Genomic DNA, 26,524 nt, shown 5'->3' with positions numbered 1-26,524 from the left:
CATAAAATGGAAGCTCTTTGGAATTCAGCAGCCACAGGCTTCCATGTTTCTTTTTCAAACTGAGATGCACCCCTTGGCTTTAATAAAACAACTCACTGGACGTGGAGCTTGCCTTGTGTAGGCGTCTCTCACTGTTTTCCTTCCCAATCTGACACCCTCATTAGAGAGGACACTCATTCCGCAGAGGAGAAACCTGCAAAATGCTTCCTGCGGCAGATTTTTACCTTCCCCCCTAAAACCCCTGTGGCAGAGATGGAGGAGTTTGAAAGAGTGGGTTCGCTCAGACCAGCAGTTCTCATCGGGGCAACTCTCTCCCAGGAGATACTTGACAATGTGTGGTGAAGGCCTAGTGGGTTGAGTCAGGGACACTACTAAATACCCTCCAATGCTCTGGACATCCACCTCCCTCAGCAAAACACTACACCTTAAATGGTAACAGGGTCAGGGTAGAGGAAAACAATAATAACCTTATAAAAGTAAAGCTCAAAGAGGCCTCTGCATTGCAGATAGAGGAAGCAGCCAGTTGTCACCAAGAGAGAAGACACCAAAGCCACAAGCCTGAGCTGAGCTAATGACCCTGCTGGCAATTATAAAAATGGCCAATCACACCCACATCCCAACTGCTTCATTTTGTGGGTGGCATCAAGGGTGGTCACAGCGACCACATGCCCGAGTACCAGTGAGGCCTGCCTGGCAGGCTCACAGGGAAATAAGGCCTCAGGCCAAGACCTTAGTTAACTGAGATGCAGTTATTTTGACTGGACATAAACTGTGTCAGGAGAATGCCTTCCTCACATGCACACACACACATCCACTCTTGTTTTAAATCCTCCCAATGGATTGATTTGGGAAGCAGAGGCTGATATAGGTGTTTTGATCTATTCCCTTTTGTGCTAGGAGAGAGTAGCACATCCAGGAAAGACCAATCTGTCATCGGCTTTCCTGCAATGCAATATTCGAGTCACACTGTCTGACCTAAGTCCCTGAGAACCGATGCCGGCTGTGTGAAGGCCAAGATCATGCAAACCACTGCAGCAGCATACCTGGCTGGACAGAGGCGACTGTATGTTTAACTTGCCATTCTTGGGAATGTCGATTCTGTACCCAAGGGGAAGGAAAGCGTTGAATCCAACGATGAGGTCAGGGTGTTCGTGGAAGAGCTGTGAGACTCGTCGGATGACTCCAGGAGTATCGATGCTGGAATAAAGAACGTGAATGGGCAAAAGTGTGTCCGCAAACAAATTCAAAGTGAAATCTATTCCAGGCTCCCGTGACAGTGCCATGTAACTGGCTTCTCACTGACAGCAAAACACCCAAAAATGTGACTGGGGTGATTCTACCGACAGTGATCTACTTCCAGAGCAGCCAGGCCTGAGCTCCCTGTGCCCCTGGTGGGCACCCCAGAACGGTCACGTGGCACAGCTCCCCCAATCACCCCAAGCACATGTACTCAGTGCTAAGGCTGTCAGGAGAGCAACTGCAAGTCCTGGACTTCAAGACGTGGCAGGAGGTCAAAGTCTTCTAAATGATGAGGTGAGATAAATTCCCTCATTTGATATGAATTAGGGATCAACAATGACACAGCAGTTGATCCCAGCAACTGATTACAATGCATAAATACTAAAGGCCCTACAAGCATGGGAACTGCTTAAGAATTCAAGGGGAGGGATGGGGTCTCCATCATGGTTGCAGTCAAGGCCAATGCCTCAGCGTAGTGCTTGTAGAAAGAAACCAGTCCAGCCCTGACGTACTTCCTCAGAGGGAGAAGCAGCAGGGCGGGGATGTAACAGTCAAGAATCTAAGTGTCAGAGGACCCAAGTTCTAGTCCTGACTCTGTCGAATAGGCCTCAGTGAGCCTCCTTTCACACAAGAGAATGATTGCAGGGTCCTCTATGGATGTCTAACCCTCTTTATTCTATGACTGAAAAAACAACTAATGTGTTTTAAATGCCTTCTAAAATTGCAGGGTCCTTACCAAGGATTTTGTGGACATAACTTCCTAGGAGGCCTGGGATTAGGCCGGGGTGAGGAACTCACCCTAGGGACAAGATTTAAGGGAGAGAGGACGCCAAGACATTCAACAATCAAGAATAACAACATTTTAATGCAGTGCTTTAAAAATTAATTTTAGAGAGTCCCAGATAAACAAATTTCATTTAAAAATCAAAATTTTGAAGAAAGACGTTGCTGTTCTGACTGCCTCATCCCCACACCTGCCCTTCCTTCCAGGAATTCCCTTAACAGTTCCACAACGAGGGGACTCTCCACTCTCGTTTTTTAAAGGAACCGAGGATCCCAGAGCTTCGACGACCTGTGCAAGGTCACCCAGCTGGGGGCTCCCACGTTGCTCAGCCCGATGGCGGACCCCCGGGGTGGAGAGGGGCCCCACGGGTACCTTTGGCTTTTGAACTCCTTCATAATCTCCAGGAAGCCGTTGTAAGTGGCAGGGTCGCTGCCAAAGCGGATTTTCACCTGGTCCAGGTAGGTGAGGGCGTCCTCCACCTACGGGAAGGGGGAGGGGGAGGGGTAAGATCCCGATGAGCCAGGTCAGCGGAGGGAACTGGGGACGAGGGTCTCTGGCTGGGACAGAGACGGAACGCCATCCGAGGGGCCCTAAGTGAGAGGTCAGTGGTCTAAGGTTCGGAGCCCCACGAAGGAGAGCCAGAGGTGGGGCCGGGCGGGGCACGGGTTGGGGGCGCAGGTCTGTGGGGGCCGGATGACGGGGTCTCCGAGGGAGGGCTAGGGCGCCACTCACATGCACTGGCAGCTTCTCGTGACCCGCAGACCCCGAGCGACCCCAACGGGCGCCGCTCAGCCCCCGGCCCGCGGGGCCGCCTCCGCCGCCAGCGTGCGCCATGTTGGAAATCGGAACCCTGGCCTGCCCCGCCCCCGCCCGCGGGCAGGACGCGCATGCGCCGGCTCCGCCTGGGGGCGCGGCCTGATGATGTCAGAGAGGGCGGGGCTTCGTGCGGGCTTTGCTGTCAGCGCTTACCCCTAAAATTGATACGCAGTACTAAGTAATAGCATTTACAGCACTGGTGGGTAAACCAAGCCCTGCCGCCTTTTGCCCGACTATACAAGCAAGTTCTGAATGGTTTTTACATTTTGTAAAAGTTGGAAGATGTCCAAAAGAGAAGACTTTTGTGACACTTGAAAATTCTGAAATTCAAATTTTTGTTTCTGTAAAATAAAGTTTTATTGGAACACATGCATGTGCACGCTTGAACCATCATCTCTGGTTCCTTTGTGCTACAGCAGCAGGGTGGGTTGGTGAGACATCCTAAGGTCAGCAGAGCCTGATATATTTACTAAAAAAATGTTGGTGGAACCCTGCTTTCTAGGGCTGATGTGACAATGTGGCACCGCAGCCTAACACAGGGCCCTATGTGGTGAATTTTTGTCCCTCTCCTCCCATCTTTACTTCCCTAGTCCTGACCTCATCACTTCCCCACTGGACCAGTTCAGTAGCCGTGTAACCAGTTTTCCCCACCCTGGTGCTATCGAGAACTGGGATCATCCACAGCTGCTTCCAAACCTCCAAAGTCTTCCGTGTTTTTTTTTTTTTCTTTTTGTGAGATGAAATCTAAGCATCTACACGCAGTATTGAAGGCCATCAGAACCTGGCCCTTATGAACCTTTTCTTGCAGAATTTTCTACCCACCCTCTATCTGGGTAGAGTCTCCTGTCAATTCGTGCCTAGCTTGGCTGCTTCCTGGCCACATACGCTGGCACATTCCATTTCTCTTGCCAGAAGCTCTGTTTCATCTCTTCATTACCCACCTATGCATCCTATGCGTCCTTCAAAACACAATCAAAGTGACCCCTCCTCTGCTGTGCTTCATCACAATTTCCTGACACAGAGCCACATCAGTGAGCATTTATGAAATGAATGAGCGTATAATCAATGACCAAATGACATCTCTTGTTCTACATGAACAGGTACTGGGAGGCTGAGAATACATTGGCAATGAATGCATCATTTACCAGGCACTGTGCTAGGTGTCAGGAATAGAATAGTGAACAAAACTGACAAGGCTTTTGCCCTCCTAGAGCTTTTAGCTTTTCAAGAAGAATGGGAATCAAATAATTACACACACACATGAATGTCAAGTTTCAACTATAATAGATACTTCAAAAAAAGGTACAAATGTAACAGTTACTATGTTCCTGTTACTGTGACTGTTTACCAAACCACCCCAAGAGTTAGAGACTTTGATGACAACAAAATTTACTTTGTTCTCCAATATGCTATTTGGGCAGGCTTGGCAGAAATAGCTCATCCGTGGCCCCTTGGTGGTCAGGTGGGGAGCTGGGAGGCTGAAGCTGGAATCCTCTAAAGGTTTACCCACCTGTCAGTTGCTGCTGGCTGTAGGCTGAGACTCATGTTGGGGCTGCTGTCAGGAGCACCTACAGGTGGCCTCTTCAAGCAGCCGAGCTCCCTCCTATGGCAGCTGGTGGGATGAGTTAGGAACTTTGGTCTTGGCATTTCACTCTGGTGGAAATTACACATGGGTTTTATGCAAGGAGGTGCTTGAGCAGCTTTGAATTTGGAAGCACACTGCTCTGGCTGCTCTGCAGGGAAGTGATTGGAGGGGATCCAGAGGTGAGTGCAGGGAGGCTGTTTCATCCTTTAGGCAAAGGATGATGGTGGCTTAGACTAGGATGGGAGCAGTGAAAGTTGTGGGGGTGGGGGAACGGGAGTGATACTTAGAAGGTAAAACAGAGTGAATATGGTGCTGGGTAGAAGTCGGGTGAGGGTTCCAGAAACATGGCCCCCAGCCCAGAAAGGAACTCTGCACGGTTTCAGCGCACTCCTGTAGAAACACGCAGCTAAGACAGACTGAGACCACCAGATGTCTGGACAGTCCTTTTCACACCCATGCCTGACAACTTACTAGTCGCTGTCCTGGAGAATCAACAGCATATGTATGCTTCTGACACACCGACAGAGTCCTCATACAATACCCCCTGCCTCCAAGGAGTGTGGTTCTATTCAAATTTTAAGGATTACTTTTAGCTTTCCATTCTTTTCATAGATTTCATATGGTCAGAGGAAGCCCTCGCTCATTTGGAGAATGGGCAACCAACCACAGACCAATTCCACCTTAGGGTGTGTGTCTGTGAATGCATCCTTCAGAACTCAGCTAGAATGCTACCTCCTCCAAGAAGCCTTCCTCAACCTCTGCTGGGCGGGGTTAAGTGCTTGGGTGGTAGGAGGTATTTTCCCATAATGGTCACACAATATTTCCTGTCTCCCATGCTGTTCCTGAATCTGTACGTGTATGGCTACATGCCTGTGTCAGAATGTGGACAATGGTACACATACATCTTGTCATTCTCATTTTCTTAAAGCATAAAAAATTTCTAAGGTAATTTTTTCCTTTACCATTTTCATCTACACAGATGAAATTGAAAACCTTAGACTTGAGGGTTTAGATGGACCAGTTTTGGAACACAAATTCCCTTACTGTTTGTCAAATTTAACATTAAGGGGAGATTCTTAAGCAGGTCTTTTGTTGGATAGTCTTTTGGTGGGGTTAAGAAGGCAAGATCAAAAGATCCTGTTTCAATCTGTCTCCCCAGATGGCAAACTTGATGACCAAAGTCTCTCAAGTCCAGAATCAAGTGTTGTGGCAGAATTCCAAGATGGACATGGAGATTCTCAACTCTCGTGCATGCACCCTGTCTAATCCTCCGAGGAGTGTGAGTGGGACCTGGGAGTGCAATGCCTGTCACTCCTGAGATTAGGTTATGTCACATGATAAAGATGAAAAGATTTTGGAAGTGTCTTTAAGGTCCCAAATGAGTTGATGGGACTTTATGGTGAGTTCATCAGAAGCGAGACTCTTCTGGGTGGTCCTGACCTCATAGGGGCACCCTTTAAGAGACAGTCTAGAGGTCAGAGTCTTGAAGCAGCAAACAGATGCGATCTTGCTGGCCTTGAAGGAGGAGCCAACCTTTTAGTGAACTGCCTAGGGAGAGCGGCAGCCTCTAGGCTCTGTGAGGAGCTCAATTCTGCCAACAACCTGAATGAGCATGGAAAAGGGCTCTGGGCCTCTCAGTGAGCTCCCAGCCCAGCTGGCACCTTGTGACACCCTGCACAGAGAACTCAGCCAGCCACAGGCACCCAGATTCCTGTCCCTCGAAACTGTGAGATAATAAATGGCTATTATTTTCAGATACCAAGCTTGTGGTAATTTGTTATACAGCAATAGGTAACTAATAATACTCCTATGAAGTAGCCTTGTCGAAAAAGCATACCCTGTCCTGGCTGGTGTAGCTTAGTGGATTGAGCGCAGGCCTGTGAACCAAAGGATTGCTGGTTTGATTCCCAGTCAGGGCACATGCCTGGGTTGCAGGCCAGTCTAAAATCTTTTTAAAAAATGTATACCCTGTGACAATGATGTGTCGATGTGTCAGTGTAGGTTCATCAATTGTCACAAATGTAGCACTCTGGTGGGGGAAATTATGCATGTATGGGGGCAGGGGCATATGGGAAATCTCTGTACCTTCCAATCTATTTTGTTGTGACCCTAAAAGTTCTATAAAAGATAAAGTCTGTTTTTAAAATGTTTACCCTGAATCTAATTGAGCCTTAAGACCAGGCCTGGCACACTTTTCTGTAAAGGGGCAGATGGCAAATATTTTCAGCTTTGGGTCATACATTCTCTGTCACTGTAGCATGTAAGGTACCACAGGCAATATGTAAATGATGCATGTGGCCATGTTTTGATAAAACTTTATTTACAAAAACAGATGCAGGCTCGCAGGCTGTGGTTTGCTGAGGCCAGCTCTAGAATATAAGAGACTAGAGAAACAAAATAACTAAATACAATGCATGAACTCATCTTGATTGGGTCCCAATTGGAAAGGAACAGCTATAGAAGAGGTTTGGGGGCTAATAAGGAAAATTAGGGATGCCTATGAAAAGATATTAAATAACGATTATCAGTGTTCATAGGTGTGTGTGGTTGTGTGGGAGAGTGACCTGCCTCCTAAGGGACTGTCCTGTGTCTTGACGTCACCAGGGCTAGAGTGAGGGTGAGGAGAGTGAGGCGAGTCTGTGCGAGAAAAGGGTCAAATTCCATCTTTATTTAAAATGCTGATATTTTGTTCATTATGCATTTTTATTCATTTTGATTTTTAAAAACATGATAATAAAACATTATTTATCTTGATTGTCGTGCTGTTTGGTGCCACCTTGAATGCTGTGTCTCTCCTCACCCCAGTCCCGGCCCTCTCCTAGAACCCGTTCAGCAGACAATGGAGGCCAAGGGCACTGCCACCACTACCGAGTCTGCGAGTGGCCACTGTGCACACACAGCAGCTCTGCTGTGAGTTTGAATGTTAAGGTAGGTAAACAGTCTTCAGACTTTTAAAATAAACTTTAAAAGAAATTCAAAAAATAAGAAACTCATAGACACAGAGAACAGAGTGGCGGTTGCCAGAAGCGGAGAGATGAGGGCAGGCGAGACGGTCAAGGTGGTCGTGAGCGCCCAGGTAGGTGGTATGGCCTGGGTTGCAAGGTCCTGGGTCACAATGTCTGACACAGCGACCACAGTCAAGGATGCTGCGCTGCATATTTGCAAGTTGTTGAGAGAATACATCTTAAAATTTCTCATCACGAGAAAAATATTTTGTGACTTTGTGTGGTAATAGGTGTTAACTGGACTTATTATAGTGATTATATTTTATAATATATACAAATAACGAATCGCTATGTTGTACACCTGAAACTAATGTAATGTTATATGTTGGTTATACCTCAGTGAGCCAAACAAACCAAAAGCGAGATGAAGTAGCAACCGAAAACCAAACAAAAAAGAAAGAAAGAAAGAATGAATAAAAGTAACTGTAACTGTGTGGGGATGGCTATTAACTAGATGTATTGTAGTGATCACTTTGCAATATACACATATAATGAATCATATGTTGTATACCTGAAACTAATATGTGTCACTTATATCTCAGTTTTTAAAAAGTCTCTAGAATTTAACAAATTAATTCTTGCTACAGCTAGAGGGGCTGTAGGTTTCCATAGTCCTCGGACAATCCAGTTTGTTTCAGTGGTCTGGGAGTGATTGTTAAAAACATTCCATTTTACTCTTAAAAAGTGTCCCCCAGCATGGACAGACCTGGAGAACATTATGCTAAGTAAAATAAGACAGTCAGAGAAAGACAAGTACCATATGATTTCACTCATATGTGGAATCTGATGAACAAACTGAACTAACAAGGAAAATAGAGACAGACTCATAGATGGAGAGCAGGCTGACAGCTCTGGGGGTGGGGTTAGGGTGTGGGGAGATCAAGCAAAAAAAGGAAAAAGGACTCATGGACAGGGACAACAGTGTGGTGATTGTAGGGGAGGGCAGATAAGGGGGATACACGGTAATGAAAAAAAATACAATTTAAAAAAAGTGTCCCTGTTTGCATGAGGGCATACATGGTGCTACTGAGCATAAGAGAGCAAAGTGAGGCCCTGGTGGGGTAGCTCAGTTTGGTTAGAGCATCATCCTGATATGCCATGGTTGCGGGTTTGGTCCTCAGTCAGGGCTCATATGAGAAGCAACCGCTGAATGCATCAGTGAGCAGAATGACAGATCGATGTTTCTCTGTCATCCTCTCTCTCTCTCTCTCCCTTCCTCTCCCACTAAATCAATAAATTTTTAAAAAAGAGAACAAGATGAGGATTTTGACAACCACATCCTCATCCTGGTTCCTCCACGGCTGGGAGACCTCAGGGGAGTCATGCCTCCAAGCACAGGGCTTACTGGAAGTGCAGAGCAACCAAACTCTCTCTCAAGTGAAAACTCTGCAAAGCCTCTGATGTAGGCAACAGTTTGGAGGAGCATTTTATTAGCAAAAACTCCTTTCCTATGTTCACTGTAGTATTTGCCCACAAAGCAATTGATTCTCAACGAGACTGTTGAGATGGATACACACATTTTAAACCAGAAATTGTACTTTGTCACAACACCCACTTTGTTCCCTAACTGACAGGAACTGGTGGCAAAGAGTAACTTTTTTTCAGGGGCTCCCTGGCAATCTAAGGTAAGTGGAGATGGCAGGAAAATCCTAAGTCAGTTATCTCCAGCACCTTAAAACCTGCTGCCCAACACGCCTGAACATGCGTTTTATACTTGCAGTTTAAAACATTTTCTAGCAGAGTGTGATGCTGTACGCAGAACCACCAAAGCCTTCCTCAAAACCTGGGTTTGGGAAATGACTGAGTAAGATAGTCAGTAGGATCACATGCAGCTCGGAAGCTTCTGTTCTTCTCAGGTTACTTTTTCTGAAACTATGAATATCACAGAAGGGAGGAGGACTAGCACCTTGGAGATTTGGACTCTCCTGTTGTTACAACAAGAGTCCCAGAAGCAAGTGGGGCTTTGAGAAGCCTGCGAGCAAAGGAGCAAGATCTGCGTAGCTTCAATGGAAACAGTTGCACTGTTGAACTTGCACATGGCGGAGATGGTCCAAAGCACATCAGGGAGATGTTGACAGCTCTTTCCATCTGCTTGCAAGAGCCTCCATTTCTTAAGATTAAAAAAAAAAGGCCTCTTCATCCTTGAAGCTTGGCAGCCAAGGAGATGGAAGAACTCTGACAGGTTTATCGTTTAACACCAGCTTGGGCCCCGAAGTCAGCTCACGAGCTGGAGACACACGGGCTGAATGTGCCTGGAGATGTAAATTTGAGCCAATCACCAACTTTTAAAAATGAAAACATTTTGCCTAAAAGTCTAGATTTCTGGCTTTGCTGATGACCACAGAAAGCTCTGGCGAAGGTGGGCTGCCTTCCTCATGGAGAGTCCAGGGTGGAGCCGAGGTGCCCATGCCCATCCCAGGCAGAGCGAGCGTCCTCCGTGTTCCCATCGTCTCCATCACTCTTGACTTCTGCCCCCCGGGGGCACGAGTGCCATGTACACTTCTCACCGGCCCCTTGGGGCATTTGAGTGTGCTACCTGTGGCCTGGATAGCTGTGCTCATGAGATTAAAATCGAAGAAGAGGTGGTCCAAGAGCAATTGAAACCAAATGGCTGCTTGTTCTGGTTGCTCAGAGCTCTTGCACCTAGGGCTGTGACCTCGAGCAAGTCACAGCGACCTCTGCAAGGCTCACTTACCCGTCTGTAAAGTGGACGCAGAAACTCCTGCCCTCCCTGAAGTATGGGCTGTGATAAGGATCAGACCATAGCACCTGGTGCTTTATAAACCGTAAAGCTTTGTGGTCCACGTCTGTGGTTTGGTCAGTTTCACATCTACCCATCCCCGCTTTGCCTGGTACCAGCACCCCAGTTTCTCTCCTGGGAATAGCTTCTCCCAATCTCAGTCCACAGAGTTGGGTGGACTGAGAGCCCTGGTGGGCAATTAAGTCACTGAGTCAGACTGGCTTATCAGAGCTACATTCTCCCAGACAATTGATTGGTTCTGAGATGAGCATATGAGCCAACTGGGACCAATAGAATTGAAGCCAGGAAGTTAGTTCAAACTGTTGGGAAAGGGAAGCTCTCTTTTCTACCAAAACAGCTGCCATAGTGCTAAGTTAGGGTTGGTAGGTCTGCAAATGGAGCCCACAGGGAAGAGAGAGGAATGGAAAGATGGTAAGAAGCAAGGTCTGGGTCACATGATCTGAGGCCTTGGGTCCAGATAGACACCAACACATAATTCTCTTCACTTCAACTGGATTGAATAGGAGAAGCTCCTGGAACTGCATTCCCCCACAGGCAGTTCTACACTATCAGGCAGACTTGTGAGCGTTTGTTTGCTTTGCATTCATTTCCCTGGGCATTCCCTAACCCCGAGTCCTGCGGTGCTCCTTCAGCAGCAGCCAGCTCTTCCCTCCGCCTTGACTTAACCATCCACACTGCCTTCTTGAAGTTCTGGAGCGAGTCCTGCTGTGAAGCTCTGGATGAAGGGCACTGGAATCGTTCACGGAGGAGATAGCCATGCCTGGTGGGGGCAATGAAGCCATTGGAGGTTGGGATGATTCTGTTCACTACGGCATGGACAAACTGGATGGCCAGTAGGGTGCCTGTGGGGGGTGGAGGTCAGGCAGCACAAATGAGAAAACCAGGGCCACAGAGATGGACAATCTCACACAATTAAGAGTTAGCTACATGGGATCAAATCTCTGAGATGCCCTTTACTGGGTCAGGCATGACATCCGACCTCTCAGAGTCCCTCTTGCTTCATCTGCAATATGTGAATGATAACTGAATCTATGTGCCGAGGGGAATTCTGAAGGTTTAAAGATATCATCATGTTGGGTGCTTAATATAAATTTCAGCCCAGAGTGAGCTCAGTAAATAATATTATTATTATTGAAGGAGGAGTGACAGGGAAGTTGTGAACCTGCCCCGGATGGGCTTTTAAGGCCACATTCCACAGACCTCAGTTTTTGAGCCATCTGTGACATTCTGCCGGGCATCTTTGCTACAGTGTAATAGATTATGATGTATTAGACTACAGTTACGATGTATTGCACTGCATGCATTGGATTGCAATGTATTCTATTACAATGTGTTTGATTACAGTGTATTCTATTACAATGTATTTGAGTCTACCTGATATTCATTCAGCCACTTACTTGCTTTGTGACTTTGGGAAATTCCTTTAACCTCTCCAAACTTCAGCTTCTTCATTTGTTAAATGGCAATGGCACTTACCCCCCAGCCACTGTCCATAGGAAACAGTGTAGGAGAGTGACAGAGGTGAGCAAGGGGACCAGGCAGACCAGCTCCAAACCACAGCTTACCAGTTACTCACCATGTGACCCTGGCAAGCCACCCATTCTCAGAGCCTCCGTTTTTGCTCTGTAAGATGGGGATGACTATTGAGAGAATTAAATGGCTCGGTGACAGCACTCAGTACACAGGAAGTGTCAACTCTTGTTAATATGCCCTTAGTGTAATATTAAACACACCAAGAGGTGTGGGGTTTTCAAAGTGGTCTTAAACAGGCTGCCCCTAACTTTTATGAGACTTGGGGCAAGAGAATGAATCAATGCCCACATCCTATAAGACACGATATCTACATGTTGCAAATCCAGCTAATAAACTATCAAACAAAATATATTTTGTCTTCCTACATAAATGGCTATACCTTTAGAACCACCTGGAAGGTCAGGTTTAAGTTGAGAATTCCATGTTGGAATACAGTGGTGTGGGAGAGCCAGCCCCTAGCTGTTTGTGGCTGGACACCCTTGTCTTCCCACACTCAGCTCCATCCTACACTCACAGGGCCTCACACATCCAGACTTCATGCACAGCACTCATGGCCACCCCCTGAACCTAGAGGAATGCACACTGGAGGCACAGTCCACCCTCAGAAGGACGGGCCTGGGGAAGATGTCTGTGTAGGTCCTGAAGGGAGCTCCAGGCCCATGGGTCCTGGACTTCCAAGGACCCAGTGTGGGTCTAGAAGAGCAGCTGTAGCTGCAGGTGGGCCTGTCCCCTTGGCCTGCAGAGGCCTACGAGGGAGCCAGCTGGGGGAGGCCAGAGCAGGGCGTCTGATGCCCAGGACCCAGAACAGGGCCTTTTTCTCCAGATCTAAGCTTGATCCTGTTCTCAAATCAAAATGACTCACCCTGACCAGTGCAGCTCAGTTGGTTGGAGTATCATCCTGCAAAGTGAAACACTGCCAGTTCAATTCCTGGTCAAGGGCGCACGCTTGGGCTGTGGGTTTGGTCCCCAGTCAAGAACTTTATGAGAGGCAACCAATCCATGTTTCTCTCTCACATCAATGTTTCTCTCCCTCTCCTGCTCCCTTTCTTCCCCTCTCCCTAAAATAAATAAATAAAGTCTTAAAAAAAGAGAAAAAAATGACTCACCATCCAGCACACTCCAGACGATTATGGAGCGATCCCTCAAGCCCACATACACATACTTGTCATCCTTGGAGAAGCAGGCACATTGGACTCCTCGGCAGTACGTGTTCTGTTGAAAAAGACAATGTCGTCTTGACTTCAGACGCAGAGACACACAGGAGACCAGCCCAGAGGGCGGGTGTAGGAAGCAAGGCCTGTTGAGCACCCTGTGGGGGATGGATCAGGGAAAACCCGGAGAGACAGGCAGCATCAGTGTTTTCGGGGTCAAAACACACCTTCACTAAGACTGGGCCGAGGGTTTTAGAGATACTTGGCACTGGAGAGAAGAAATTCTGGGGTTTACTTCTTGAGTGACCTCAGTTGTACAGGTATTAGATATCATCATCTTTAATTAAAAGCTCTGTGCTAAATGCAATATGGGATCCTGGAGCAGAAAAAGGGAATCCCAATGAAGTTGAAAATTCAGTTAATAATAGTGTTCCCATGTTAATCTCCCAGTTTTCACAAACACATTCTTGTTATATGAGACATTAACATCAGGAGAAGCCGAGTGAGTAAATGGGCTGTATATCTAAGCTTTTCTGTGATTCTAAAGTCATTCCAAAACTAAGTTCATTTAGAAACAAGACAGAAAGCCAGGGGTATTTAACTGCAGCAGTGGCATTTCCCATCTCAACAAGACAACACATTCCTCACATCCCAGGCTTACAGTGGCTTCATAAAAGTAAGTACATAAGTCAGGGGGGACAAAGACTTTTCAAGATGAAACTACTCATACTCTGTTCTCCTAGTACAAGATCACCTCCCTGTGTTTATTAACAATTTTCACATCTTGCAACCTAAGGTATGGACTTCATTCCCCATCTAAAAAACTGGAATAATAACCCCAAAGGTACAAGATCATTGTGAGGGTTAAATTACAGAATATTTTAATATGTATATTTTATATAATGCATATACAATATAATATATAATGTAGTTCTTAATAATATTGATAGAAAAATTATAATAGCTCTTGGAGATGGGCAGTGGGGACTCCAAGACACTTTGTATATAAAGGAGTCACCAGTTCCCTCTTCAGAGCCTTTGCAGCTACTGTTCCTTCTGCCTAGAATGCTATTCCACAGGACTTATTTGACCTCAAATAGCAGCCCTTGCTACTCTCTGCTCCCTTGACATTGCCCTATTTTTCCCCCACACACCTGTCATTCCCCAACTCATCACATACTTGCTGCCTTATTTTTATTTCACAGACATTTATGGAGTCCTGAGGCTATGTCGGAGCTCCCCTAAGGACAGGAGCAATTTCAATGAGCAAAACAAAAACTGCCCGCACAGAGCTCACAGTGTCTCCCTGACCAGAACGAGGCTCCAGGGGCAGGGCTGCTGGTGTCTGCCCTGGTCTCTGCTGCTTCCTCAGGGCTAGAAGGAGGCCTGGAGGTGTAGGGTTAGCTCAGCACACAGTTTTGATTTGAATTAGCCCTATTCTGATATTGAGCTTTCAGACATTTTGTAGACATTCTTTCACTTAGCCATTTCCCAGAAATGTGCCCAGGCCCGGCACTGCGGAGGGAGCGAGAGACAAACTCCTGCCTCAGAAAAGTTTGCCTCATTGAGTAAAGGTGCTACTTGGAAATGAGCCACACTGGGGCACGTTTCACTCAACTTTTCTGCTGTGTGGTAACAGCAGTCTACTTTCACTTGCTTTGTTTTAAAACTGTTTCCCATTTTGTTCTCAATCTTTTGTTTATAGAAATAGACATGTGAGAAGCTGCATTTCATGTTTAAAAATGTGAGAGGATAAATCAGACTTAATATGTATGTAAGAATAACTTTCTAATAGGAAAGGTACGGTCCAAAATAGCAAAAGTAGGGCCAGTTAAAAAAATGTATTCTTTTTTTTTAAATGTGTATCTGGTCTTTTGTCTGTGTCTGTTGTATTCCACTAAAATAAATGTGTCCTTGCTATAAATGCAAAGCATTTTTTCCTAACTAAACTGTAGATATAGACTTCACAATATCATTTAACAATAAAAAGTAATTAACCTCTAAGAAACAAAACGGGAGCAGCAGCAGCCTGGCGTAGACCATGAGGTCAGAGCTGGCGAGTGAGAGAGCGACAGAGTCAGGGTTCAGGAGAGGGAGGTGAGGCTACGCCAGCGCAGGATTTGATCCTGTCTTGATTTTATTTTATTTTTAAAAAGACTTTACTTATTTTTTTAGAGAGAAGGGAGGGAGAGAGGGAGAGACACCTCAATGTGTGGTTGCCTCTCACACACCCCCTACTGGAGGCCTGACCTGGACCACAACCCAGTCATGTGCCCTGGCTGGGAATTGAACCAGCTACCCTTTGGTTCACAGGCTAGTGCTCAGTCCACTGAGCCATACCAGCCAGGCTGAGCCTATCTTGATTTTAAGTGTTGATATTTTTGTTCTTCATGGATCCTTTGCATTCATTGTGATTTTGAGCACCCCCTCTTTAACTCTGCTCTTGAGGTGAGCGCCTCACTTCTCTGAGCCTACTCCTGACCCTGGTCAATGGCAGGTGGCGTGTACACTTAATAAATGACCCCTGCCATCAGTTTTCTGACGCCTGGACCTAGCATGGCCACACACCGTGTAACTCATCTCAAATTTCCACTTGCAGGCCTGCAGGTCCCAGAGACACAGCAGGGCTTCCTCGGACCCGCTGACTGCCAGCTGCTCCTTGTGGCTGACCTCCACGCAGGTGACCCAGCTCCCATGGGCCTCCAGAGGGAACACTTTGGAATTCACACACTCGTAAAGGAAGAGTTCACCGTTGGTCATCCCGTAAATCACACGGTAGTCGGCCAGAACAGCCACACTGGATATGGTCACAGGCAGCTGGGTATAGAAGGTGTAGGTTGGCCCATCAATGACTGGACAGGGGTCCCCAGGGTTGATGTCAAACACCAGGACAATGCTGTCGTAGGCAATGGCTAGGTGCTCCTCGCCCTTACTCAGGGCCATGCAGTTGACGGCTTTCCGGGCCTCTGGAGGGGGGATGCACATCACATCCTGCCTGGAATTCAGGGGGAACACCAGGACAATTCCGGAAACCAGGCCAGTGAAAAGGAGCTTGGCCTGCTCGGCGACCTCCAGACACCTGACCTCATTGGAGGTGTCCAGGGTGTCTTGCTCTTCACCTGCCATGGGGGGAAGACCACATCAAGAATGGATCAAAGGAATGCTTATTCCACGGTTTTTTCAATTTTTCCAATTATGGATAATGCTTTCATTATCCGTAAGCTTCAACTTGACCACTGCAAGTTTCCCCGCTTCCCAACCCCCGACCCACCCAAGGTCATAAAAATGAAACGTCATCTCACCGCCCTGCATACCACTCTCCAGTGACTTCCACTCCCTCGAGTCACCTCTGGGACCTCATCCCTAATGTCTCCCTTCCACACTTCTGTAAAGGCTGAAGAGTACATGCTCTTGCCTTGCACACTGCACTTTCTGTTACAGCCATTGAACCCGGCCTTCGTAGTCCCCACATTGCCACAGATAATAAATAAACAAAAGTGTCCGTCTGGGTTTGGCCTGAGGCTGGAGGTTGCAGGCTCCTCTCTCATCCCCCCCCCCACCACCACATTCTCTTCCTTTGCCTTCCGCTTTGCACCACAACCAGCAGGCAAGCACCTTGAGAATTAGTCTTGCTGAGCCCACCTCCCCCCAGAGTCTGGCACTAAACAAACATCTGTCAAATCAATGAATACATGAACTTGAGAATGAATTTCTTTTCTCGTATTATTTTATCACAAACAGGAATTTCTATATCCCCACTCGCCCAGTGGGGATTGTCACAGACTGTTGGTAACACACCAGACCCTCACTGTCCAGTCCACCCAGTACCAAGGCTGCCCACTGCTGCTGTGAAGGGAACCCTCATCTGGAAAGGCTCGGGGGCTATGCCCACCCCACCCCGAGGATGGCACCAAGCCGATGACTGCCTGGTAGGGAATGCAAAAGGCTGGCCTCCTTGCTGCGAGATGGGAAAACTCGGTGAAATTTATGCTCTGGAACTCCCAGTGGGACCAGGCGGAGCCCCCCAGCCCCTGCCTGCCTCCTCATGCCCTCTCAGGCTTCTCCTGGGGGCGCCCCTCTGTACACCACTTATGCACATAGCGCCCTCACATGCCCTGCTTTCTGGGGAACCCTGACTGAAACAGAGACTGCCAACCAGCTATCAATCGCCCATGCCAGAAATTTACAAAAACCAAATGCTCTTTTCTATCAGCCACTTCCAGTTTGACTGGAGTTATGGGGATGATATGGCCTGAATGTCTGTGTCCCTCCCAAATTCATATGTTGAAGTCGTAACCCTCAATGTGACGGCATTGGAGCTGGGGCCACAGGGAGGTGCTGAGGTCATGAGGGTGGCGCCCACGGTAGGCTGAGTGCCCCCAGAAGAGGGGACAGGAGGGCACGCCCTCCCTGTGCTCTCTCCCATGTGGGGACACACCGAGAAGAGGGCAATCTGCAAACCAGGACGAGACCCCTCATCAGGTCCCGGGTCAGCCGGCACTTTATCTTGGACTCCCAGACTCCTGAGCTGTGGGAAACCAACGTCTGCTGCCCGGCCCTCGCTGGCGCTTGAGCACTCTGTTACAGCTGCCCGAGTGGGCGGAGCCAGGGCTGCAGTGCTGACCCACACACTTGACCACGCTTCTGCAATACAAACCTTCTGCCAAGTCCCAAATGGTGACCTTGCTTTTGTCCCCGATTTTGGGGAAGTAGATGTAGCTTCCCTGGTGTGACACGGCGGTGAGGCCGGTGCGGTCCAGGAACGGGGCAGAGGCCCGCGGCTTCTGAGTGTAAGTGAGGTCCCAGACTGTGAAGGAGGAGGACTGCTGCGAGGCAGACGCCACCAAGGCCCCACCCCGGGCCAGCAGGCTCGCGGGGGCCCTGACACCTTCCAGGATGTCCAGCAGGGTCCCCTGTTCCGACAGACTCCACACCTGAGGATGGCGAGCAGAGAGTCAGAGCTGGTTTCTTCCATAGCTTGAGAATATGCTTAAGTTCATTTATCCACCTAAGGTGAATCTTTAGGTTGAGGTTCAAAGGCCTTCATGTCTCGCCACCCACTAAAACCTCCCTACATCGCACCAGTCTACCCCCATGGCAGTTCTCAAAGTGTGTTCCAGGGAACCCCTGGAGGGTACCCCCAGCTTTTTCTACCAAAGCAAGACTATTTTCGTAATAATTCTAAGACATTATTTGCTTTTTTTACTCTCTTCTTCTCACAAGCAGACAGTGTTTTCCAGAAGTTAGGGGACATGTGATATTAAAACAGATAGGAGCATGCAGAATCAAACAGGAGAATCCAATAGCCTTCTGTGAAGCCAGATGTGGAAGAGACACTCTCCTCATGAGCTTTTTGGTTTGTTTCAGAAAACGGAGTTGTTGTCATAAAAGTATGTTAACATGTTAACATGTTACATACATGAATTAATGGGTCAGTATTTCTGGATTTCCTCATTTTTAAATTTTTAATGTGGTAATTATCAGTAAGTACTAAATGCAATGTGGGATCCTGAATTGGATCCTAGAATAGAAAAGGAGTACATTTGGGGGAAAGCTGGCGGAATTGAAACAGAATCTGAAGATCGGTTAAGAGCATCATTCCAGTGTTAATGCCTTGGATTTGACCAAGGGACTGAGGTAATAGGAGATGTGAGCATTGGGGCAAGCTGGGGGAGGAGAGGGTATATGTTTGGGGGCTTTCCATGGATGCAAGTCTTCTGTAAACACTAAAATTATACACCAAAAATCAGTCGTTAAAAATGTATAAATCAAATTGCTATAATCTACATAAACAAAAGCTCTTGGGGGCGGGAGTCTCAATAATCTTAAAAATGTAAAGATGTCCTGAGAACTTTGAGCTTAATGGTCTCCTCCCCTCCCCCCGACCCTGCTCCCTCTAAGGTCAAAACCCTCCTGGTCTTCAGGTTCCGTGGGAATGCTGCCTGCTTCGTTGAATGTATCAGTAGTCCCCACTTATCCTCCCCATGACCTGCCCTGTTTTGCTCGCATTAATTTTTGTGGGTTTCTACATTTTGAAGTTCAGGGATCCCTAAAAAAGTATACTTTTATTTCGGAGGCAGAGGTGAGGATGACAGGCCCTAGGTCACGCCCTCACCTGAATGAGTGCATCCCGGGACCCAGTGACAATCAGATTGTTTTCAGGACCAAAAACGGCTGTCTCCACTGTGTCCTCATGTTCAAGGTCAGTGCTTATGAGACGATGAAACCCCTGTGAGTCGGCCAAGAATATCCGCACAGATCTTCCAAAGCCTATAATAGCAGAGACTAGGGTTACACTTTCATTCCTGGGGGATCTTGAGTAGTTCAATTTAGTCAACAGAGTTTTTTGAGCACCTACTATGTGCCAGTGGAAGGAATACAATGGTGAGCAAGACAGACACGGCCCTCGTCCTCACACAGCTCACACTGGGGCGGGGCGGGGAGCAGGGATGACAGTGATCAATAATCTCACAGAAAAACAGCAAAGTTATTTATTATCAGAAGACAATGAGTTCTCTGCAGACTGGGACTGCCTGTTTGGGCTATCCCAGAACCCAGCACAAGGCTGGACACTGTAAATACCTTTTAAGGGAAGGAGGGAGGGAGGGAAGAAGAAAGAGAAGGAAGGAAGGAAGGAAGGATGTAAGGAAGGAAGGAAGGAAGGAAGAAGGAAAGGAGGAATGAAAGGAGTGAGGGAGCGAGAAAGGAAAATAAAATGGTTGCAATCTGTGACAAGGGCAATGAAGCCATGAGAAAGTGGCACACACAGCAGAGAAGGCAAGATGAGGACAGAGGCAGTGCCTGGGATGTGGCCACAAGTCAAGGAATCACAAGGCAGAAGCTGGAAGAAGCAAGAAAGGATTCTTCTCCAGAGCCTATGGAGGGAGCCAGTCCTGCCAGCTCTGATTTCAGACTTTCAGCTTCTAGAAACAACAGTGGGGGAAAAAATGGGCCAGGCTCCTCCTTCTCATGGGCTGCTGGGAAGAGCCACACTTGAAACCCAACTGTAACAAGTTTTTAGGTCACCCAGCTCCTCAATGCCTGTGGCCTCCGTTCCGATTCCATTTTGTGCCCCTAAGTTTGTTTTTCTTTCTCCTTTCAATCCTACTTGCTGTGCTGCATTCTACACATACTTTAGCCACCTGAAATTCTTTTGGAAACAGGATAGAGGGCATATATCAATCCATCACCCATCATTCGATCTCAGAGGGTGAGTGTTTATCAGCCCTGCACTCTCCACTGGGGTCACAGGAGGCTGTAAACGTGGTTGGTCTGAACTGAGATAAGCTGTAAGTATAAGTACACACCAGATTTCAAATTTTAAAAATAATGTCAAATATACCATTAATGATATTTATATTGACTTCACATTGAACTTTTGGATTAAATACAATATATTATTAACATGAAGGCCACCTGCTTCCTTTTACCTTTTCACCTTTTTACATGAGCTCGTGAGGACATCCTCAACTATAAACATGGCTCATGTTTCTGTTTCGTGTTACTGGACAGCACTGGCCTGCAGCATCTTTGACCCCTGGAAATGGCTTTGCAAAAAGCCAGGCTGATTTTAGCCCAGGGAAATACTCTGTGTGAGGCTATAGTGATGGGTCTGTGTCATCATCCCTTTGTCCAAACCCCTAGAATGTGCAAAACCAAGAGGGGAACTGTGTCGTGTAAACTGTGGGCTTCAGGTGGTATGTCAGTGCGGGAATATCAGTTACCAGGACATGCCACTCTGGGGCGGGGGGGTGTTGACAATGCGGGTGGCTGTGCTTGTGCACGTGGGGGGTATATGGGAACTCTGTACCTTCTGCTCAGTTTGGCTGTGAACCTAAAACTGCCCTTAAAAAAATCAGGGTCTGGAGCATATGTTAGTTACCTCCACTAGGAAGCCTTTCCTGACTGCTCAGACTAAAGAAGGAAATCTGTCACACACTCCCATGGCCCCTGATTCTTGTCTTTCTTGTGCCTACCTATGTGTCCATCTTTCCTGCTAGCCTGAAAGCCCCTAAAAGCAGGGGTTGTGTGGGCTGGCTCACCCCTGACTGTACCCCATCCTCTCCCCCAGCCCCACCCTATCTTTGTGACGATCTAACTACTCCCACATCAAAGGCAATGAATCAGAAACCCGGAAAGGTTAGGAGATGTGCCCAGAACACAGGTTGGCAAGCTGCAGTCTGGGGCCAGAACTGGCCAGGCATCTATTTTTTTGTATGGCCCATGAGATAAGAATAGTTTTTGCCTTTTTCAATGGTTGAAAAGCTCAAAATAAGATTATTCCATGACACATGGAAATCATTGGAAATTTAAATTCCAGCATCCACAAAGAAAGATGTATTGTCACATTGCCACAACCACTTGAAATATCACCTGGGTGGCTTTTGCATTACAAGGGCAGAGTTCCACAGTTGTGACAGAGACCATCAGGCCTGCGAAGCCAGAAATGTGTACTGTGTGGCCCTTGGCAGAGAAAGTTTGCTGATCGCTGGTGTAAGACTCTGCCTTTTCCGTGAGCCCCGCTCCATTCCAACCAAATCCAGAGCTTCCCGCTCCTCACTCCTGGGGAGCAAAACGCTACCTGCAGCGAGAAGAGACTCATCTTCAGAGGCTACCAGGAACCCCACAGCTTCCGGAAGCTTCTCCAGCAGGCTGTCTCCTTCGGAGGAAACCTACACAAAGTCAAACATGCCCATGAAGTATTTCCACAGGATTTAGCGTTCAGGGTCAAGAGCTTCACACAGGGCTCTGCCACTCACCAACAATGTGATCCTAAGCAAATTTCTTAACCTCTGGGTGCCTCAGTTTCCTCATCTGTTAAATGGGTGATGATACCAGGACTGCTTCACCAGGCTATGGTGGGCTGAGAAGTGTGTAGGTGGTCCCCCACCCCCACCTGTCAACTGTCCCAAAGTGGCCAATGTTCTTCCTGTTGATATTGTTGTTGTTATAACCAACTCAGGGACCCAGAGAACATTCTAGCATTTGTTTACTGCCCCCAGATGAGGTCTGGAGAGCTCAGATAAAATCAAAACACAAGGTGGGGACAGAGGAAGGCAATGCCATTCTCCCCTTTCCCGAGTTGCATAAATGAATCGACTTTGTTTGAATCTGAGAGGGAGATTCATTCATTTACCCTGATTCTCAGCCCCAATCCATCTACTGAGTTTTGAGTGCCCGACTGCCACAAGGCATGTACCCAAAGAGTTATGTCCATTATCTGTTGGGGGTGGGAGGGAGGGGATGGGACACGTGGGCAGCCTAGGAAAGTGAGTTCTTTACACCAATTCAAGCCAGGATTTAAAAAAGTATTTGTTCAACATTTATTTAACATGTGCAGAAGCAAGGGAATTTCCTTATGGACGATATTTTTAATATTGTCACTGCTGATATTTTTTAAATGTGATTCTTTTAAAACTTAAAAAAACTAAACAATAATACTGTATAAACTTTTTAAAAAAGAAATATCCAGTATACACAATGTACATTTTTTCACCTTCCCTGTATTTCCTCCTCCTCCCCAGAAAGGACCGTTGTCCATTTGATGAATAAATGGTCACATGAGTGTCCTTTGTTGCACAATCCGTCACAGACATTCTGCAAGTTGCTCCTTCACTTAACATGTCTGGGGCAGTGGTTCTCAACTGGGGGGTGATTCTGTCTCCCCAGAGGATATTGGACAATGTGCCGAGACATTTTTGGTTGCTAAGATCAGGAGATGCTTTGCGTCAAGCGGGTGGAGGCCAGGGCTACACTGAGTGCCCTCCATGCCCAGCTCAGCCCCCACAGCTGAGGAGGGCCTGGCCCCAAATGCCGATAGTGCCAGGGTAGGGGTAGCATAGTGGTTAAGCACATGGATCCTAGAGCTCATCTGCTTGAGTTCAAAGCCCATCTGTGCCACTCTCTGTGCCTCAGTTTACTGATGTGTAACAAAAAAATGCAGCAGCTACATCTTGGCATTGCTATGATGGTTAAATAAGATAACAAATACGAAGTGCCTAGACTAGTGCTTAGTACACAGGGAGTGCTGCCTGAAAGTTTGTTGTAATGCCTGTGAAGACAGCTCTCGCTCTGGAATTGGCAAACCTGTCCTGTGGTGCACTGGCCGGTAAGTATTTTAGGCTTTGTGGCCATGTGGTCTCAACTTTGCCGTTATAGCCCAGACCCAGCCATAGATGGCACATACACAGATGGGTGTGGTGTGCCCATAAAACTTCACTTACAGACACGGAACTATGGATTCCACAGAATTTTCACGTTGCAAGATATTGAAAGATTTTTTTCAATTACTAAAATTAGAAAATCATTCTCAGCTTGTGGGCTACACAAAACAACAGGCTGTGAGCCACCATTTGCTGACCACTGCCCAAGACCATCAGATTTTTCATGGCTATGTAATCTTCCATAACACAGATATTCCTAAGTGTATTTAACCACTTTTCTACAGATGGACATGTGAGATCATGTCAATGTTTTCTTTTCACATAGACTGCTACAGTAAATACCATCCTCTAGGCCGGTCTCATTTTTAAGTGAGGGGTACACTCTTGAAGATCTCAGCTAATATGCTGAGTTTGACAGGGACTCCTCCCTTGGACCAACAGAGGGTTGCGGGTGTCTCTGCCTACCAGGTGCTGATACTGACATGAGTGTAAATACAGACTACCATTCGTGAGATGCTGAACAAATTTTAAAGGCTTTTGTATTTTCCCTATTTCAGGTTTGCTCCTAAAATGATACTGAACACTTTTACAATCCTATTTCAAATTTACCGAAGTCAGATTCACGTAAAAGGCAGCCACACTGTGCTTATACTTGTGTGCACATCTGCAAGTATTCAGGACCAGTTCCTGTGAGCAGAACTGCTGGGTTCAGTGGGGATGTGACTTTTGAATCTTGAGAGACACGGCCCAGATTGCTTTCCTAAGGCCTCACCAATTTATACCCTCATGAAGAAGGTAAAATAGTGCCCAAGAAATGGATTTTGTTTTTATAAAAATATACATTTATGTTTAATATAAGAGGTCCATTATATGGGTTTTGCTGAACTAGATAAGTCTTGGGAGGTGCTTTTTTTAAAAAAAAACAACACATCATCTATATAATAAAATGAAGTTCCCATTCCTGGTAGAGCATCGCTCTAAGCAGAAGTCCTTTTCAAAGTTTTGCTGAATTACAATGACCAGAGGCAGGCCACAGTTGGCTCGGAGTCAGAGCCTTCATCTGGAGTTGCCCATGCAACCGCCACATGCAGCTATACAGTTGTGCTCATCAGAAGTTTGTGTGTTTGTTTCTGTAGAGCAGGATGGCGGCCTACTAATATTTTTTACATCCTTGTTGTAAGTTTCCTGTTATTTCAATACCTGGCTCTTGGTTGACATAGGCACGATCTTCATCTCCTGGCTTGCAGGTCCAGTGGCTCTGCATCCTGAGTTCTACTCGGACTTAAATATTTCAAGGTCAGCTTTGATGAAGAGTGATGGTTGGATGATACTCAGGAACTTCAGTGCAAGGAGACTGCTTTTCCCAGGCCCAAATGGTTTCAGAGTCTGTGGTTACCTGCTCATTCAGTCTCCTTCCCTGTGGTTCTGGGAAACAGACAGCTTTGAGCTGAGCCTTCTCTTCTAGTTACTTTTCCGGATTCTCTTCTTTCATTAAGCTTCTCTTCCCCCTGAATAACTTTTTTCAAGCATCTCCTATAGTGCAGATATATTGGAGACAAATTGTCTCAGCTTTTGCTTGCCTAAAAATGCCTCCATTTTGCCTTCAGAGTTAAAGGACATTTTCACTGGTTATAGAAGTATAGGTTGAGAGGTTTTGGTTTTTTCTTTCACCAAGTCATAGATGTCATTCCATTGTCCTCTGTACTTGTTTCTGATGAGAAGTCAGCTGTCATTCTTATTATTGTCACCCATTATATATAACAAGTCTTTTATTCTGGATGCTTTTAAGATTTTTCTCTTTATCTTTGGTTCTCAACAGTTTGACTATGTTTGACTATGAAACAATGTAGTTTTCTTTCTTTCGACCTTGCTTGGGACCATATGAGCTGTTGGACCTTTGGGCTGACATGTTACATAAGTTTTGGAAAATTTTCAACCATTATCTTCAAATATTTCTTCTGCAGCATTCTCTTTTTTGTCTCTACTTCAGAGACTCTAACTGTCCTTTAGATATTGGCATTGTTCCACTTTTCATAGAGGCCTTTTTCCTTTTACCCTCTTTTATTTTTTTCCCATTTCTGTTTGGATTATTTCCATTTACTTGCTTTTAATTCTCTGACCTTTCTCTGCTGTGACCAGTCTGCTTTTAAGTCCATTAAATGAATTCTTCATTTCTGACATTGCCTTTTTATTTCTAGTATTTCCATGTTATTGTCTTCTCTAGATTTGATTTTTAAAATTTGAAATTCCCATCTGTTCACACGTTACCCACCTTTTCTACTATTTATTGTATACATTTTAAAGGTCTTTGATCATTTAAACATCCGGGTCATTTGTGTGTCTGCTTCTATTGACTGTTTTTGCTCTTGACCATGGTCCTACTTTGCTCTTGATTATGATCCCAATTTCTTGCTTCCTGGTGTGCCATGATTTTTGTAATATAATGGATAGTGTATGGAAAAGGATTGTAGAGCCTAGTGCCCTGAGAAAAGGTACCCTGTTGGGTCTCTAGGGTGGAGGGGTCTGAATTAATCTAATTTATATGTCAACTGGGTCTGGGGTAGATTACACTTTTAAATTTATTTACCACTATCTCAAATGTTCTGAGGGTGGTATCAAGACTTCCTCTAGCAGGGCTAGTGTCCTAGCACTGATGAAACCCCACAGATCCCCATTCCTTAAACCCAGCCACCAGTTTTCCAGATCATGGCACCTCTCTCTGTACTTTATAGCCTGACCATCAGCTTTTTGGGGATGCCAGAGATTGTCTTTCCAGTCCTGCCTGCAGCTTTCTGCCCAAATTTATATTTTTCCAAGAATCTGGTTTGGATTGCCCCAGGAATAGACATTGAGAATAGCATTTGAGTGCAAGTAGTTTATTTGGGAGTTGATCCCAGGAAACACTGGTAGGGAGTGGAGAAATGGGACTGGGAAGGAAAGGCAGCCATAATGTGGCTCATAAAGCCCATTAACGATGTGGGCCAATGGAGCTCAGTCCTGCTGAGGATGTTCTGGGAGAGAGTGTAGAACATGTGTCAGGGAGGCCAGGAGCTGGGGTTATATCCATCAGCTCCACCAGTGGTTAGGGGAAGGCTGCTCTCAGGAGCATTAACACAATGGCCAAATGTGCTAGGGGAGTGGGGGAGTCAGGAAAAAAAACCCAGGTGCAGAGTTGGACGTGCGCAGTAAACTGCTGTAGTGTAAGTGCCTGTCATTAAGCTTTTGATTGCCAAGGCATCCATCCCAAAAGACATCCATCTTGAATAAACATATTGCTAGCTGTATGACACAGCTACTAGTGGGTAGCCTAGATAAGCGACCACTTGAGTGACCCCACTCCTCCCTTTAAATTCGCCAATAAAGCCCTGGTTGGTGTAGCTCAGTGGATTGAGCGCGGGCCTGTGAACCAAAAGGTTGCTGGTTCAATTCCCAGTCAGGGCACATGTCCAGGTTGTGGGCAGATCCCCAGTAGGGGATGTGGGAGACA

General features: G+C 46.6%; 2 protein-coding genes across 3 annotated transcripts in view; both read right to left on the bottom strand.

The window, feature by feature from the left end:
- The window catches only part of SIN3B (SIN3 transcription regulator family member B), a 35,389-nt gene extending 32,499 nt beyond the window's left edge, over positions 1 to 2,890 (bottom strand). Inside the window, exons 1-3 of the mRNA XM_045853136.1 lie at positions 2,756 to 2,890; positions 2,396 to 2,502; positions 1,044 to 1,197 (exon numbers count right to left, since the gene is read on the bottom strand). Coding sequence (XP_045709092.1) covers positions 1,044 to 1,197; positions 2,396 to 2,502; positions 2,756 to 2,857 — 363 coding nt within the window. The 5' untranslated portion in view covers positions 2,858 to 2,890. The remainder of the gene's footprint in view (positions 1 to 1,043; positions 1,198 to 2,395; positions 2,503 to 2,755) is intronic.
- Positions 2,891 to 8,291: 5,401 nt separating this feature from the next.
- NWD1 (NACHT and WD repeat domain containing 1) overlaps positions 8,292 to 26,524 on the bottom strand; it is a 60,434-nt gene continuing 42,201 nt past the window's right edge. For both annotated transcript variants that reach the window (XM_045853257.1, XM_045853256.1), the window contains exons 14-19: positions 21,456 to 21,546; positions 18,990 to 19,144; positions 17,532 to 17,808; positions 15,443 to 15,993; positions 12,830 to 12,935; positions 8,292 to 11,032 (exon numbers count right to left, since the gene is read on the bottom strand). In XM_045853257.1, the coding sequence (XP_045709213.1) occupies positions 10,731 to 11,032; positions 12,830 to 12,935; positions 15,443 to 15,993; positions 17,532 to 17,808; positions 18,990 to 19,144; positions 21,456 to 21,546 (1,482 nt within the window). In that variant the 3' untranslated portion in view covers positions 8,292 to 10,730. The remainder of the gene's footprint in view (positions 11,033 to 12,829; positions 12,936 to 15,442; positions 15,994 to 17,531; positions 17,809 to 18,989; positions 19,145 to 21,455; positions 21,547 to 26,524) is intronic.

Source organism: Phyllostomus hastatus, unplaced genomic scaffold (assembly GCF_019186645.2).
Source record: "Phyllostomus hastatus isolate PE091 unplaced genomic scaffold, TTU_PhHast_1.1 phas_contig_98, whole genome shotgun sequence".
Classification (NCBI taxonomy): domain Eukaryota; kingdom Metazoa; phylum Chordata; class Mammalia; order Chiroptera; family Phyllostomidae; genus Phyllostomus; species Phyllostomus hastatus.
Note: the sequence above shows the minus strand (reverse complement) of the source record. Positions and strands in the feature narration are given on the sequence as shown.